General features: G+C 39.3%; 3 protein-coding genes across 9 annotated transcripts in view; 1 reads left to right on the top strand and 2 right to left on the bottom strand.

Annotated features, from left to right (window-relative positions):
- pdlim7 (PDZ and LIM domain 7) overlaps positions 1-4,256 on the bottom strand; it is a 42,564-nt gene extending 38,308 nt beyond the window's left edge. Inside the window, exon 1 of one of the 4 annotated variants that reach the window (XM_089019599.1) lies at positions 4,118-4,256. The gene's annotated coding sequence lies outside the window, so the exon portion shown is untranslated. Of the gene's footprint in view, positions 1-755; positions 922-4,117 lie in introns of those variants that run through there. The other 3 variants (XM_089019615.1, XM_089019607.1, XM_089019589.1) reach the window with 3 other exon arrangements.
- higd2a (HIG1 hypoxia inducible domain family, member 2A) lies at positions 4,241-16,551 on the bottom strand. Of its 3 annotated transcripts, none has more exons than XM_089019658.1 (3): positions 16,332-16,551; positions 13,889-14,051; positions 4,241-4,263 (listed from the first exon to the last, which is right to left on the bottom strand). In XM_089019658.1, coding segments are annotated over exons 1-3 (369 nt in total). In that variant the 5' UTR covers positions 16,537-16,551; the 3' UTR covers positions 4,241-4,262. The 3 variants fall into 3 exon arrangements, with proteins under 3 accessions (XP_088875784.1, XP_088875783.1, XP_088875774.1); XM_089019657.1 differs by lacking the exon at positions 4,241-4,263 and adding an exon at positions 6,914-7,530; XM_089019648.1 differs by lacking the exon at positions 4,241-4,263 and having other exon boundaries at positions 13,666-14,051.
- Positions 5,962-12,555, top strand: cltb (clathrin, light chain B). Of its 2 annotated transcripts, XM_089019629.1 has the most exons (6): positions 5,962-6,337; positions 6,858-6,904; positions 8,332-8,449; positions 8,526-8,637; positions 11,103-11,156; positions 12,318-12,555. In XM_089019629.1, the coding sequence occupies exons 1-6, from the start codon at positions 6,172-6,174 to the stop codon at positions 12,487-12,489; spliced, it is 669 nt and encodes a 222-aa protein (XP_088875755.1). In that variant the 5' UTR covers positions 5,962-6,171; the 3' UTR covers positions 12,490-12,555. The 2 variants fall into 2 exon arrangements, with proteins under 2 accessions (XP_088875755.1, XP_088875763.1); XM_089019637.1 differs by lacking the exon at positions 11,103-11,156 and having other exon boundaries at positions 5,969-6,337.
- Positions 16,552-16,877: the final 326 nt, after the last annotated feature.

Genomic DNA, 16,877 nt, shown 5'->3' with positions numbered 1-16,877 from the left:
CCTGACGGCTCAAATTGATATGGAAGAACTTCTTGAATCGATTGCAAACATGTACGCTTTCCTCTTCTGAACTATTTGAATCATATTCATAACTGGAGTAACAAGAAAGCATCTTCTCCGAATCTGAAGCCATTGTTTTGATTCTAGAGCAAGGCAAGACGTCCTGCCGTGATGTCACGAACAAGGGGGCGGGACCTTCTGAAAATCGCCATTTCCTGGGTCATTTTGAAGTCGTTTTGGAACACTTTATCTCAGTTTTATTGGTGTTTTGCATTTGACTAAAATATCAGCCTGCGTGTTTTGGGTATTTTAGATGCTATAAAACATTTTTCTGATGTCAGTTAGGAAACAAAAAAATGGTGTTGGTTGTCGTTGAAGGCTGATTGAGTACAAAATTGTTTTATGGGGACCTGGGAACGGATTATTGTCATTTTTAATGGTTTCTTATGGGAAATGAATGTTTGTAAGATGAACTTTTTGCCATACACACACTTTCTGGGAACCAATTAAGTCCGTAAATTGAGGTATCACTGTATAGAAAAGGGCGCACTTCAACAGACATGGACAGCTGTGTGAAAACTTGTCCCTGACACCGGCTGACACGCTACTAAATAACGACTAATTGAATTTTCAAAGCGCAACTCGAGACGGGCTACATCACACTTGTCGCCGCTTTACAGCTGTGCAACAATTTCTACCCTCGCTTACTTGATCTTTGATATATAACCTCACCCACTCTGCACTATTGGACCTACCTTGTCCTCTTGGGCCGACCCGTAGCCCGAAGTTAGGAGAAAGCTAGAAATCCACGAAAGCTCAGGCAAGCAAGCAGAGCCTCACTCCAGCTGGCGAAGCTTCCTCCCCTCTTAAACTTTGTCGCTGCAACTCACTCCTCAGAGGCTATATAAGGAATGTAAAACTACACCAAACTATTTCAGCCCAACACCCACATGAGTCACAGAGAAGGAAAAGAGGGGAGTGGAGATGACGACGTCAACGACCACTGTATTCTAGCAAATGACTGCAAAGTTATAGGACAACCGACACCATTTTTTTTGTTCCCGAACTGACATCAGAAAAACGTTTTATAGCATCTAAAATACCCAAAACACACAGGCTGATATGTTTAGTCAAATATAAAACACCAATAAAAATGGCTTAAAAGACAACCGACATCATTTTTGTTTCCGAACTGACACCAGAAAAATGTTTTATAGCATCTAAAATACCCAAAACACGCAGTATGATATTTTTATTCAAATGCAAAACACCAATAAAAATGACTTTAAGTGTCCGAAATATGCAAAAAAAATGAACCCGGAAGTGGCCAGTTTCGGAAGGTCCCGCCCCCTTGTTCGTGGTGTCACCCCAAGACGTCTTGCCTTGCTGGAGAATCAAAATAATGGCTTCAGATTTGGAGAAGGTGCTTTCTTGTCACTCATTCAGTTTTGTACAGATGACGGCTGAAGAAACCTTCTCATCATTCAGTTATGAATATGATTCGAATAGTTCTGAAGAGGAAAGCATACATGTTTGCAATCGATTAAATAATTTATTCAGTGCCATTTTGAGGTATCTGGGGGCGGGAAATTAAGCACCAAAAAGAGGCAGAAAATGGCAACAAAGCTCCGTGTAAGGAATTAACCAGCCCGTTTCCATAGGCTGATTAATTCCTTACACGGAGCTTTTTCGCCCTCTTCTGCCTCTTTTTGGTGCTACACGAAGTTTTCAGACCAAACACAGTACAGCAAAATGCATTGACGTGATGGAAGGACTGCTACAATGTGTCCTTTTTTTCGGTCAGGGGCGTTCCTTCAGTGACGTAACGTACGTACTCGTCACCAACTCAAAAACAAGACTTCCGGAATATTCAGCGCGAGTCTTAAAAGGTAAAATATAACTATATGCGGTGGAATCTTTGTAAAATACGCTCAGTAGAAGTCATTTGAAGCCATTTTACAAATTATGGACACAACTTGTCCAGATACGTCGGTTGCCCTTTAAAGTTACCCAAAACTTGCCACAAAATGAGCTCGGAACTGGGTAGATTCAGAAAGTCCCGCCCCCAGGATACTCCTTCACAAACTGCCTAGCTCCAGAATCAAAACAATGGCTTCAGAGAGTTCAGATTCAGAGAAAATCTTTCTTGTTACTCATCCAGTTGTGAATATGATTCACATAGTTCTGAAGTGGAAAGCATAAATGTTTGCAATCGATTAAAGAAGTCCTTCCGTATCAATTCGAGCTGTCAGGACTCCAATGTAGCGCCCAGAAAATGCACAAAACGACGCTCAGGCTGCATTTTAAATTGACTGATTTGTATGCTGGAAATCTGTGTAAACGTCCACGTTCTTTATGCGTGGTACTGCAATTGGCTGCGACACACAACAATTCACCATCGTGTTATTTATGTAGTTTTCCTTCTAATTTCGCGATCAACGCGGTGTTTTCAGGTGAAAAAAAATACCCAAAATGCATTGTGTGTCGCTTTTTCAGGACGTTCCAAATGTGACGTCACTTAGGGCATCGTCATCAACTCAAGTGAAGAGAGGGCAAGGGAACATGACATTCCTTCAGGACAACAGAAGCAACCAAAACAAGTAATTATGACAAGACATCCAGCCTTTAAAGCAAGAGATGGACGTCTGTGTAAACTCTCAGTTGTACAGGAGTGGTCCATCGATGAAAAGGTTTCTTCAGCTGTCATCTGTACTTCTTTGAAGGTGTCGGACGTTTCGCTTCTTATCCAAGAGGCTTCATCAGCTAACTAAAATATGTTGCTGGTAGTTTTGGCCCTATATGCCGCTGCTCACCCACAGAAAAAAATATCTTGTGACTGTAAAGTGTCCTTGAGAGTTTTGAAAGGCGCTTATAAATGAAATGTATTATTATTATTATTATTATTATTATTATATATATCCCGACTGTCCAGACGTGGCGGTGCCAGGCTCTGCTATGATTGGTCCCTGCTCTCAGGTTAGGGGGAGCAGAGGACTACTCCCTGTGGCTACACTGATTACTTAAATTGTCCTGACTGATTACCTCTATTGTCCTGCCTGAGTATGGGGTCTACAACTGTCCTGATTGCCCCATTTGATCTGGTATCACCTCATGAGCATAACTAAGCCTATGTTGCCTAAGAAGTCGGTTGTATGAACGATCCAAATTGAACCTCATCCCACTATGGCGATTTAGTGAGGCTTCACTAAATCGATTTAGTGAGTCTTCACTAAATACAATAGACAATTTGTCATTTGTCAACATTTTAGGTCTTTGCCTACCAGCATAATCTTTTATTACATAATATATTCATATAATGTCACAAATTGCTTATATCAGTGGCTGCAACTTACGTTCCTCATCAAGTGTTTAATGCTGATGAAACCGGCCACTCCATTCCATCAACTCATCAATGATCATCACAAAGGTAAATAAAATGACTCTATTATACAGTACAGTTTATTTAATTATAATACCATATCACATTTATTAGACATAAAGGTATATTAAAATAAGGTATATTTTGTGTAGTTTTAAGGAAAATTAGAAAGTAGAAAATTAGGTTTTATGGGGACGTGGGAACGGATTATTCTCATTTTAATGGTTTCTTATGGGAAATTAATTTTTGGGATACACACTTTTCTCATTACACACTCTGCCTGTGAACCAATTAAGTTCATAAGACAAGGTATCACTGTAATAGTATTTAATATTCGAGTGAATAACTGCCAAAATGTTAAGTCATTGAAGGCGGCACATATATCCCCCCCACAAAAAAAAACTTCCACAACTACACAAATTCTGACTTCTACCAGGAGGGGACGACAATCAAATTGCGACATTTTTTGAGTTTACGAGTTCCTTTCCAGATGAATATTCGCCAAAAGTTACTTTCAATGGAAGGCAGGACGTGAAGTTTTTTTAGAGACATTGACAACAATATATTTTGATAAAGTACTGTAAAATAGTTCTCCAACACACACACACAATTGTGACATCGTAAACTAGGTGTTCGCTTTCCAAAAGTAACTACACGCTTAACTTTTGTAGCGAAACTCGGTTTAAGTAACACGGTTGAAAAGAAAAATGGACTGCAAGTTTGTTTTGATTGCCTTACCTCGACTTCCTCTGTATGCTGACGACCAACAGACGACCGGATAACACCGCGAAAAGTTGCCCGAGTGTCAGACTTCCTCTCGGCTTGGAAGAGAAGGAAGCCGCCGTGGTTGTCTCATTGGCTGGCGAGTCGACGAGGCGTCTACTCTGAACAGGGAAGAGAAACGTCAGCGGTCACATGGAACGCTTGCCGGAGGAGAAAGTTCCGGGTGGGACCCACGGACGGTTCCGGGTGTAACACCAGGAAAAGGCCTGTGGTCGGTTGTGGTGAAACCACAACACGGACAAATTTGATTTAGCGTAAATTGGGTTTTCACTTTAAAGAATAACCGACACTATATTTTTGTTTCCTAACTAGCATCAGAAAAACGTTTTATAGCATCCAAAATACCCAAAACACACAGGCGGATATTTTTAGTCAAATGAAAAACACAAATAAAAATTACTTAAAGTGTCCAAAAATTACTATTCCGGGTCATTTGAGGTATCTGGGTGGGGGGGCGGGGGGGAAATGTAGCACCAAAAAGAGGCAGAAGATGGCGACAAAGTTCCGTGAAAATCGGCTGATTTGTTAACTTAGAATGTTTGTCAGCAAATAGATGCTCGGCGCAACACACAACGTTATTTATGTGTTTTCCTTCTAATTTCGCCATCAACACGAAGTTTTCAGACCAAACAAAGTACCGCAAAATACATTGACGTAATACAATGTGTCCTTTCTCGGTCAGGGGCGTTCCTTCAGTGACGTGACGTGAGGACAAATTATGGACACCACTTGTCCGGGGTGTCGGTTGTCCTTTACATAATCTTGAGACAGTAAATATAGAGTAGAAAAAAACGACACACTGTACCTGGTTTCTGTCATTTAATGAGAGATTATGCCAGATGATTTTGATAACAATACTGACCAAATTGTGAGATTTAACATGTATGCAAGAAACGTCAAGTTTAAAGGACACTGGTTTAAAGGATACTGAGTGTATTTTACAAAGATTCCACCGTATATAGCTATATTTTACGTTTTAAGACTTGCGCTGAATATTCCGGAAGTCTTATTTTTAAGTTCGTGACGAGTCCTCACGTTACGTCACTGAAGGAACGCCCCTGACCGAAAAAGGACACATTGTAGCAGTCCTTCCATCACGCCAATGCATTTTGCTGTACTTATTTGGTCTGAAAACTTCGTGTTGCACCAAAAAGAGGCAGAAGAGGGCGACAAAGCTCTGTGTAAGGAATTAATCAGCCTGTGGAAACAGGCTGATTAACTTCCGCTTTTTACTGCCTCTTTTTTGGTGCTACATTCCCCCCCCCCCCCCCCCCCCCCCCCCCCATTGCCTCAAAATGGCACGGAATAAATTCTTTGATCGATTGCAAACATGTATGCTTTCCTCTTCAGAACTATTTCAATCATATTCATAACTGGATGTGTAACAAGAAAGCATATTCTCCGAATCTGAAACCATTGTTTTGATTCTCCAGCAATGCAAGACGTCATGGCACCACGAACAAGGGAGCGGGACCTTCTGAAACTGGTCACTTCCGGTTTTAAATTGAAGTAGCTTTTAGACACTTTCATCATTTTCATTGGTGTTTTGCATTTGACTAAAAATATCATACTACGTGTTTTTGGTATTTTAGATGCTATAAAACGTTTTTCTGATGCCAGTTAGGAAACAAAAAAATGGTGTCGGTTGTCCTCTAAAGCAAAAGCTGATAGGAGTGTGGAAATGTCGAATGCAGCAGTCATGAAGACCAGCAGATGGCATTAAAAATCAAGATATCGTAGCTTGTAGTGACTATTCGTTTCCACCGTCAACGTTTGAATCAATTGGAGAAACCATGAATCATCAGTGAGGGCTTTAAGTCGACGAGTGTTTTTATCCGAGGCATGTTGACGTTTTTTTAAGCTTCATCCATCACCCTCTTTGCTTTTTCAAGTTTAATATTCATCATTGACTCTGTTGTTGGGACACTGGTGATTTAAACAAGGTTGTGTTTGCCTTGATCAACACACATTTAGCCGAGTTAAACTTCAAGGCAACACTTTAAACAAAGATGGCTGACAACGGAGCACACCCGACAGAAGAGGACCCGGCCGCCGCGTTCTTAGCCCAGCAAGAGAGTGAGATTGCGGGTATAGAGAACGACGACGAAGGCTTCGGGGTGCTGGATAAAGCGGAAAGCCAAGAGACCCCAGCGGTGCTACCGACGAGCAACTACGGCAAGTTTCCGACCGTTCAAACAACAGCTACGAAAGCTAACAGATTCACCGAGTAGACGTAAAAAGCTTCAGTTTTATCTGGATTATTTAACGTTTAACCTAATGGTAAAACAATACCAGCCAGCCATCCATCTTTGATACTGTAACGGTGACACTTCCGAACGACAATTTAGTAGCCATTTTTTAAACATTTAGCCGGTTAGCGTAATAGCATCAACGCTAGTTTAATTGTACTATACAACAGTAATTTCATTTACATATTTAAATCACACGTTTAATGATTATTTTTTTTGATCGTACACCATCGAAGGAACTTCATCGATATGAGTTAAGATTGGTGTCTTAACGTTTACTCATCGACCCGGAAGTTGTGTCGCTTCAGCAGGCCGAACAGGTGCTGCAGCATTTTTTTGTTTGCATGGCTGAAAAGAGTAACAAGGACACCAAAACACGCCACACAAAAGGTGTATGTTCATATTAAATTTCTTATTTGATTCTTGTTTTCTTGTCATGATGTTAGATCCTTTTGGAGAGGAGCCTGCCACAGTGAACGGGGATCTGTTTCAGGTGGGTCAAAACAAAAATAAGGGGTGGGGTGATGTGATTAGGAATCGAAGCAACTGGACATTGTTGTCTTTTTTTTGTCCAAAAAGCTTCTCTAGCTTTATATCCTTGGTCAGATATTATTCAAGAGATAGAGGTGTTGGTATGATAGAGCTTTTCGAGTTTGACAGATAGATGATTTTCACATACGTGTCCACCTTGGCTAATAGCTGCGCTTATAAATGATTACAATTCCCGTATAAAAGTTGTAGTACGCCGTACATTATTTGAAATGATAAAAAAGCTAACACAAGCGGAAATGCAGTTTACAGCGCATGCGCACATTATGCTTTTATAATCGACCGTACACAGCGATTAAAAAAAAATATATATACACATATGATCGAGTATTACTTTTGCTCCCCTTATTAATGATTGCAATTCCCCTTATTCAAGGACAACTGACGCCTCCGGACAAGTTATGTCCATAATTTGTAAAATCGCTTCAAATGACTTCTACTAAACGTATTTTACAAAGATTCCACCGCATATAGCTATATTTTACCTTCTAAGACTCGCTCTGAATATTCAGGAAGTCTTGTTTTTGAGTTGGTGACGAGTCCATATGTGACGTCACTAAAGGAACGCCCCTAAATGAAAAAAAAAACACATTGTTGCAATCCTTCCATCACGTCAATGTATTTTGCTGTACACGTTTGGTCTGAAAACCGTGTTGCACCCAAAAGCTGCCAGAAGAGGGCGTCCAAGCTCCATATAAGGAATTTATCAGCCTGTGGAAACGGAGGTGGCCACAGGAGGTCGCTATTTTGTGGCTCTTTTCTGGTGATCGATTTTCCCCCCAATGTTGCCTCAAAATGGCATGGAATAAATTCTTTAATCGATTGCAAACATGTATGCTTTCCTCTTCAGAACTATTTGAATCATATTCATAACCGGATGTGTAACAAGAAAGCATATTCTCCAAATCTGAAGCCCTTGTTTTGATTCTCCAGCAATGCAAGACGTCTTGCCGTGACGTCACGAATTGGGGGCGGGTCCTTCTGAAAATGCCCAATTCGCAGCTCATTTTTTTGCAGATTTTGGACACTAATTCAAAATGATGAAAAAAGTCAGTCAGAGGTCGTGAGTTCAAATCCCGGTCCGGCCTCCCCGTGTGGAGTTTGCATGTTAACCCCAGGCCTGCGTGGGTTTTCTCCCGGTCCTCTAGTTTGCTCCTACAGTCTTGCCTGAGGGGGAGTCGCTGGAAAAGGTGGTGGGCAGGATGCGGAGGGTCCAGTAGGATTGCAGGATAAGATAAATGAATGAGGTGTAATTGTATATTGCATTGCTAAACAGAAGTGACGCTAAATAGCAATTTTTTGCCCGCATAGAGCAAAATGTTGCAGTGCAACCGCTTTAATAACAGAAATGTTCCTCTCTACTAAAATAAGGAGTCCAACGGCCCCACGGATAACTACGCAGCGATCGCACAGGTGGATGTTCAGAGACAAGAGCCAGAAAGTCTCCGCAAATGGAGGGAGGAACAGAAAGAACGCCTGGAGGCTTTAGGTGAGTGAGTGAGTAAGCCGCACCTTAGCTACCCGCTAATCGAAATTTTACGTATCAAGTCATTTTGTTTTGAAAGATTCGGCATCCAAAGCGACGGAGGCGCAGTGGCGAGAGAAGGCCAAGAAGGAGCTGGAAGATTGGCATGTGCATCAGAGTGAGCACATGGAGAAGAACAAGGCTAATAACAGGTTGGTAGTGACGGACATGTTCACTTGTTAGCATCCGGACAGTCTGGATGTGAGCACCTTTCAGATATTTTACAGGGATACCTCAGTTTACGAACTTTTCACCGTACGAACATTAAATTTCCGAGAATATAATCTTGGTATATGAACTAGTTTTCAGGAAGCACGCGGAGCGCCACAATGGCTGGCGGACTAATTTTCCGACACCGACCTTCTTTGCGTAAACTCAGTGCAGACATGGTTTGTTATCGAGTGGAATACTTTTGTTTTTTTGGGGGGACCGAAAAAGACTCCACTGCAGGCTCGTGTTAAGCCGAAGAGGACACAAAAGAAAATTAAGGTCGAGCAGAAAAAGGAGATCATCGAAAAACACGAACGAGGTGTGCGTTTGTGTGACTGAAATGTATTATTATTATTATTATTATTATTATTATTACTTAGCGTCCCAGTACCAGTATGCTAAGTCCACCATTGTTACGTGTGGCTAAGGGTGTTTCTGTGTTATCTAAGAAACAGTCTCAGGCAATATAAGAGCTTGAAAATCATCTTGATTTAGATGAACGAAAAGCAGCTAGTAGGGGACAGTGTGTGTGAGGGTAATATCGCCGAGAAAGCACCGCAACGACATCAACGACCATCACAAAGGTAAATAAAACGACTTTATTATATAGTACAATTTATTCCTTTAATTAAAATACAATAGCACATTTATGATACATAAAATAAGGTATATTTTGTGTGTTTTGAGGCTTATTTAGTAGAAATGTACTAGTTTTATGGGGATCGAGGAACGGATTATTCTCATTTTAAATGGTTTCTTACAGGAAATAAATGTTTGGCAGACAAACTTTTTCGCCTTACAAACACTTTCTGGGAACCAATTAAGTTCGTAAGCTGAGGTATCACTGTATTTCTAGCTCAGTTACAACATATTGTCGCACTTTGACCTCATTAGCTTTACTTGAGCTAGGTAGCTAACACAATCACCTAGGTAGCTTATACACAGGAAAATGCGGTCATTAGACATATGACTAGCGGCCTTATTTCATTCGTGTTTATTTTACACTTTTTTTTTTTATCTTTTGTTTTCAAAATTGTGACATATTTACACAGCAGTATTTTAAGTGAGTTCGAGAGGCCTGATAATAATGATCAAAAGTCCTTTTTTTGATTGAAAGGTCATCCATCATAATTGTTTTTTTTTTTTTTTTGCTATTTCAGGTGTGCATGATTCCCCGCTCCCCCTGTATAATGGTAGCATTTTGTCAGTGTGTTTCCTGTTTGTTTTCCCACCGCCATTTGTGAAGCTAGCCTGTCCTCCTTTCACATTTTCCAACAGACTCTGGCCAACGTTGACACGGTAGCGCGTGTGTTATCATATTTAAAAGTTTCACGCCGTTATATGATTAGTGAACATGTGTGACTCAAATACACAATTGAAGTACAGAGAAACCTAGGGTCAATCTGAGGTCAACAGACACGGCTTGTTAAACTGTCATCTTTAGGAGATCTGGCCTGAATTTAGAATTTAGGACTTGGGAAACTCCTTATCACCGAAGCAATTTCCGACTTGAAACTCCTTCCCAGGAAGAGCTCATTAGCCAGGTTACAAATTTATCAGTTCATGGAAAAAGACAATGTTTTATTGCTTACAGCTGTTCGTGCTTAGAACTCAAGAGGTGTGGTATTCTCATCAAGAAAACTATGTTTTACTAATGTATCACTTAAAGGACAACCGACGCAAGTTGTGTCCATAATTTGTAAAATCACTTCAAATGACTTCTACTGAGCGTATTTTACAAAGATTCCACCGCATATAGCGATATTTTACCTTTTAAGACTTTCGCTGAATATTCCGGAAGTCTTATTTTTGAGTTGGTGACGAGTCGTCACGTCACGGAACTAAAGGACCGCCCCTGACCGAGAAAGGACACATTGTAGCAGTCCTTTCATCACGTCAATGCATTTTGCGGTACTTTGTTGGGTCTGAAAACATCGTGTTGATGGTGAAATTAGAAGGAAAACACATAAATAACACGATGGTGAATCGTTGTGCGTTGCACCGAGCATCTATGTGATATTCGCTGACAAAAATTCTAAGGAAAAAAAAAATCAGCCACGGAGCTTTGTCGCCATCTTCTGCCTCTTTTGGGTGCGACCTCAAAATGACACGGAATCAATTCTTTAATCAATTGCAAGACTACTGTTTGATACTAGTTGACACAAATTCCCAGCAGACAAATCAGCCCATTTCCAACAGAACTTAGGCGCCATCTTGTGCATATTCTGGGACACTACAAACATTTATGCTTTCCTCTTCAGAACTATTTGAATCATATTCATAACTGGATGAGTTATAAGTTTTGTCTTAGTAGTCGTCGAGTCTCACATGTTTTTGTACCTGTCGTGTGGCACTGACACTCTTCTTTCTCCTTGTCTTTTCCTGCTTCACTCGCCCGTCTACTAAGGATTGCCGACAAGGCTTTCTTCAAACAGCCCAACTCTGATCTAATAGGCTTTGTGTAGGTTTTATCAGTCTTTGTCTGCTTTTCACTATTCGTCGCCTTCTCACTCGCTAGCGCCTTTTAGTCGCTTTCACCTCCGATGCTAGCAAGGAAGTTATTTTACGCAGCCTGCCCCAAAAAAAAACCACAAAAACAAAAAATTGACAGTTTTTCCCCAAACTTCCAAAGCTACTCATGCTAACATAAAATGAGATTATGTAATGAAATGCTAATATGTTTTGGTGCTTTACATAGTGGGTGAGGAACAAAAAAGCAAATAGCTATCGATTTGCTAGCTATTAGCTATCTATTTGCTAGCACTATTAGCCATCTATTCGCTAGCTATTAGCCATCTATTCACTAGCTATTAGCCATCTATTCGCTAGCTATTAGCCATCTATTCGCTAGCTATTAGCCATCTATTCGCTAGCTATTAGCCATCTATTCGCTAGCTATTAGCCATCTATTCCCTCGCTATTAGCTATCGATTCACTAGCTATTAGTTATCGATTCGCTAGCTATTAGCTATCTATTTGCTAGCTATTAGCTATCTATTTGCTAGCACTATTAGCTAGCTATTCGCTAGCTATTAGCCATCTATTCGCTAGCTATTAGCCATGTCTTCGCTGGCTATTGGCCATCTATTTGCTAGCTATTGGCCATCTATTCGCTAGCTATTGGCCATCTATTCGCTAGCTATTAGCTATCGATTCGCTAGCTATTAGCTATCTATTTGCTGGCACTATTAGCCATCTATTTGCCAGCTATTAGCCATCTATTCGCTAGCTATACGCTAGCTATCAGCTATCGATTCGCTGGCTATTAGCTATCTATTCGCTATCTATGAGCTATCTATTCGCTAGCTATGATCTATCTATTCGCGAGCTATGATCTATCTATTCGCTAGCTATTGGCTATCTATTCGCTACCTATTAGCTATCTATTCGCTAGCTATTAGCTATCTATTCTCTAACTAGCTAGCTATTTTAGTTACTTCCGGGTTGAGTAAACGCTCGCGCGTGTGGCTGCTTCTGCTCACCCACAGAAAAAAACTTATCCTGTGACTGTAAAGTGACTTTGAGAGTTTTGAAAGGCGCTAATAAGTGAAATGTATTATTATTATTAGTGAGTAAATATGTCCCCAAATGGCCGCGCTAACATCAACCCTTTCCCTCGCAGAACATCAGAGGAGGCCTTCCTGGCCGAGAGCGACGGCGACGGCCCGGCGTCGCCGTGGGAACGCGTGGCCCACCTGTGCGACTTCAACCCCAAGACCAATAAGCAAACCAAGGACGTGTCCAGGATGCGCTCGGTGCTCATCTCGCTCAAACAGACCCCTCTGGTCCGCTAAAGGGGGGGGGGGAAGCGAGCTAACTCGTACTTTTGCCTTTTTCACTTGCAACTCTTTATCACCAAACTCCAACTAGTATACTGTACGACCTTTCTTGATGCCTTTACCTTGAAACTCGAACCCTTGTGGGATCATGAGCTATTATTCTATTATTATTATTATTATTATTATATTTGTTTTATTAATGCAGAAAATATTGTTACAGTAAGTTAACATTGCTTACCCTTTTTAAATTATGATTACCGTATTTTCTGGAATATAAAGGCGCACCTTTAACGAATGACATATTTTAATAGGTTTTCCATACATAGGGCGCACCGCATTATAAGGAGCATGGTAAGCTTTTTAGGAAAAAAAAATCAAGGCTTTTAGGTGCGCTTTATATTCTTGAAAATACGGTAGATTATTGTACTTTAATCAATTTTTATGCATGCCTCTGCCAACATTTGGAGTGGACTTTACTTTTTTAAATACATTTTTTTTTTGCTTTAGAATTATTCACTAGTCAGATATTCGCAGATTGTAACCACACATGCCTCTCAGTAATGTAGAACCACCAACTCTGAAAATGTTTGTTGTAAGCTAATACGGTTGAAATGTCCTTTTCTATGATGAAAAAAATAATCCCAAAACCAAGCAATATTATAATTGTATCAAAAGTAACAAATTTGAAAGGCTTGGTTGGGTTAGTTTTTTTTTTTTTTTTCCATTTCATCCACATTTTATAAGCTATAATCAACTGTCAACTTTCACACGTTGCCTCTATTTGGATATTATGAAAACAGAGGAAAGTGAATGTTAAGAGAATTAGTCAATAAAAAAAAGAAAGAAAAATAATCACTTGTATGAGCTATGAGCTCTCTATTTGCTAGCTATTAGCCATCTATTCGCTAGCTAATAGCATCTATTCACTAGCTATAAGCCATCTATTCGCTAGCTATTAATCATCTATTCGCTAGCTATTAGCCATCTATTCACTAGCTAATAGCCATCTATTCGCTAGCTAATAACCATCTAGTCGCCAGCTAATAGCCATCTATTCGCTAGGTAATAGCTATCTATTCGCTAGCTATTAGTTATCGATTCGCTAGCTATTAGCTATCTATCCACTTGCTATTAGCCACCTATTCACTAGCTATTAGCCATCTATTCTCTAAAAAAAAGAAAGAAAAATAATCACTTGTAGTCATGTGTCTTTGCTTGTAAAATATTTGAATTTCACACCAATAATGTGTTGATAAGCATTAATTCCAAAAGTGAAAATAAATAAGGCTATCCGGCCTTATACGGTATATACGGTAAATATAGATTTGCCCTACATGATTCCATTCCTTCACATAGCGCGTGACACAATATGTAAATGGGAGAATGTACAGTAGCGGTACAGCCTCTGGCTCACTATTTAGGTTTGAGTGCGGCGGCAACGACTCCGACGACGAGCGCGGCGACGGTGAAGCCTTGGGCGAAGATGCGACCCCGCATCAACAATTGCGACTTCCTGGTTTTGCCCTGGTGGAACGCTCGGAGGCCGTACATCAACGCTCCTGCCGTGCCCAAGCAACCTTAGCGACGGGAGAAGAAAAAAACAAGTGTATTGTTATTATTACTGTAGCTATTAAGCTAGCTAGCTACCTAGTTACGTATTTGCTATCTATTAGCTGTCTAGCTGGCTCGCTAGCTATCGAGATGGCTATCTATTAGCTATTACTTATTAGCTGTCTAGCTAGCTATCGAGATGGCTATCTATTAGCTATGTATTACTTATTAGCTGTCCAGCTAGCTCACTAGCTATCTAGCTGGCTATCGTTTAGCTATCTAGCTGTCTGGGTAGCTATCTATTAGCGACTGTTTCCTGTGATTTTAAAGTGACCTTGAGAGTTTTGAAAGGTGCTTATAAATAAAATGTATTATTATTATTGTTATTGTATCTATTAGCTGGCTAGCTAGCTTTCTATCTATTTGAATTACTTCTGGGTTGAGTGAACGCTGGCGCGTGTGGCTGCCGCCACTCACCCACAGAAACATTTATCCTGTGACTCTAAAGTGACCGTGAGAGTTTTGAAAGTTGCTTATAAATGAATATATTATTATTACTGTATCTATTAGCTAGCTAGCTTTCTATCGAATCTAAATATACAATATAAATCAATAATATGAAATATAAAATGATAAAAACGACACTAAAAGGTAAGTTTGAAATTTATAAATGAACTGTACAGTAAACGGTTTTGTATACATTACAGATACAGTTATACAGTAATATAAATTGATAATAATAATAATAATAATACATTTGATTATATGTAATATAAAATGATAAAAATGACACTAAAGGCTATATTGGTTTATTATTTATAAAATTTAGAAATGAACTGTAAACATGTTGGTATATAATAGAATTCAACAGAAAATGTTGCTTAAAAACAACAGATTGACATCGTATACTATGTAAACGTCACGTCAGCCATTTTGAATGGATTTCGATTTACGACCATTTGACTTACGACCGTTTGACTTACGACCGTTTTTTTTTTTTTTTTTTTCAGAACGGAACCCAGTCGTAACTCGGATGTTACCTGTATATGCAGCCGCAGAATCAATTTTGTATGTCGTTCGGCAAGGAATTTGTAACTAAACAGTAACACCCTCATTTCGAGCTCATATAACTCCAGATCCATAACATTTAGGAATTAACTCTTTTTTTTCTGATGAAAGAGGAGAGTCTAGGGTTTCTTAACGCTGCATTGAATGTTTATGTAGTCCTAAAACTCAATATTCTGTTGGTCCTGGAATTCAAGTGAAAATGACAAAAACCCTGGCACTGGAGTGGAAACATTTTTGCACATCGTCTGACAGTGAATGAGTTAAAAGACTGTCTTGTCAGGCAAATGTAGTTTTTTATAATCTGCAATTAATATTTCTGTACTGATTTAAAAAAAAAGTATGCAACAGTCAAATATCATTCATGCATTTGTTTTTGTAAGCCTTATGGAAGCAACAAAGACGCATTTTTTTCTATAAATGTATTTTTCTGTTAACTGTTAATATTAGACTATGCTGGTTATTGTCCTCATGTATTGATCAGTAAACATTGATTGATTGAAAAAAATAACAAATCAAATGAAAAACGCTAAATTATACGATCGTGTCTATCGAACAAATAGTTGCTAAAATGAGCAACGTAGAGGAGCAGAATTCAATCAATTATATATTTTATTAACTTTGTCAAAGAAGGGATGTCCAGGACAAAATCTTTTTGCTAACACTAGTTTATAAAGGTGCGTCAGTTGTATTTTTATAACTCATACAAGTGGTAGAATATATATTTTTATCAATAACTGCCAAGTTTCAAGCAAAAAGAAGCATTAGCATATATATTTCTCGAGCTCGCAAATTTCTTTCCTAGTATTCGGTGACAGCCATTTTTGATTTTCTGACGAAAATCTGCCTGCATTCGATTGTTGAAATTTGCTAATCTGTAGCTTTTATTTCGCTTTAGACGTCAAATACTGAAGAATACAGGTGAATTAATATAAATTCAATTAAATGATCACTAAATCATTCCAATTAATAACTTTTTAAGAAAGTTATGATAGTTTAAACTGTAATAAAGAACTCGTTGACAGATTTTCACGGTTTTATTTAACTGTGTAATTACTGGCAGAAAATCCCCTCATAAATCGAAAATAAATCCGTTATTTCCTTATTTGTCATAGAACAATAATCTATACATAATTTGAAAGCTATTTAAATGCACTTTAATATGGTATTAGAAATGTGTGATGAATTATCATTGAAAAATGTCACATCCCGACATAAATGGTAGCGCTTTTGTAACTCACCTATAGGGACAAACGGGTTGTCCTTGGTTTTGCGCAAAAACTTTTCTTTAAAGGTTTCATTTTTCGCCACCCGTATAGGACTAAAGCCTTCGATGACGGGAGGTTTTGACGGGTCAAACGGGATTCTTTCACTCCTCGAGGCGGCTGTTGTCTGCGTTTGGTCGACGACAGCTGGATTAGCGGGCGCCGCCATGTTTGCTATCATGAGAGCGGAAGTTCAAACATTAAACAAGTACACTTCAAGTGGACTTCCGCATTACGTTTCAAAACAAAAGTCGCCTATTCCCACACTAGCTTCTTTGGGCTTTTCCCAACAACCGACACCTTTTTTTTCCTAACTGACATCAGAAAAATGTTTGATAGCATGTAAAATACCCAAAACACGCAGGCTGATATTTTGAGTCAAATGCAAAACACCAATAAAAATGACTTAAAGGACAACCGACATCACTTTTTTTGTTTCCTGACACCAGAAAAACGTTTTATAGCATCTAAAATACCCAAAACACGCAGTGTGATATTGTTAGTCAAATGCAAAACACCAAT

Source organism: Hippocampus bargibanti, linkage group LG02 (assembly GCF_051943395.1).
Source record: "Hippocampus bargibanti isolate YZ-2025 linkage group LG02, ASM5194339v1, whole genome shotgun sequence".
NCBI classification, from domain to species: Eukaryota; Metazoa; Chordata; class Actinopteri; order Syngnathiformes; family Syngnathidae; genus Hippocampus; species Hippocampus bargibanti.
Note: the sequence above shows the minus strand (reverse complement) of the source record. Positions and strands in the feature narration are given on the sequence as shown.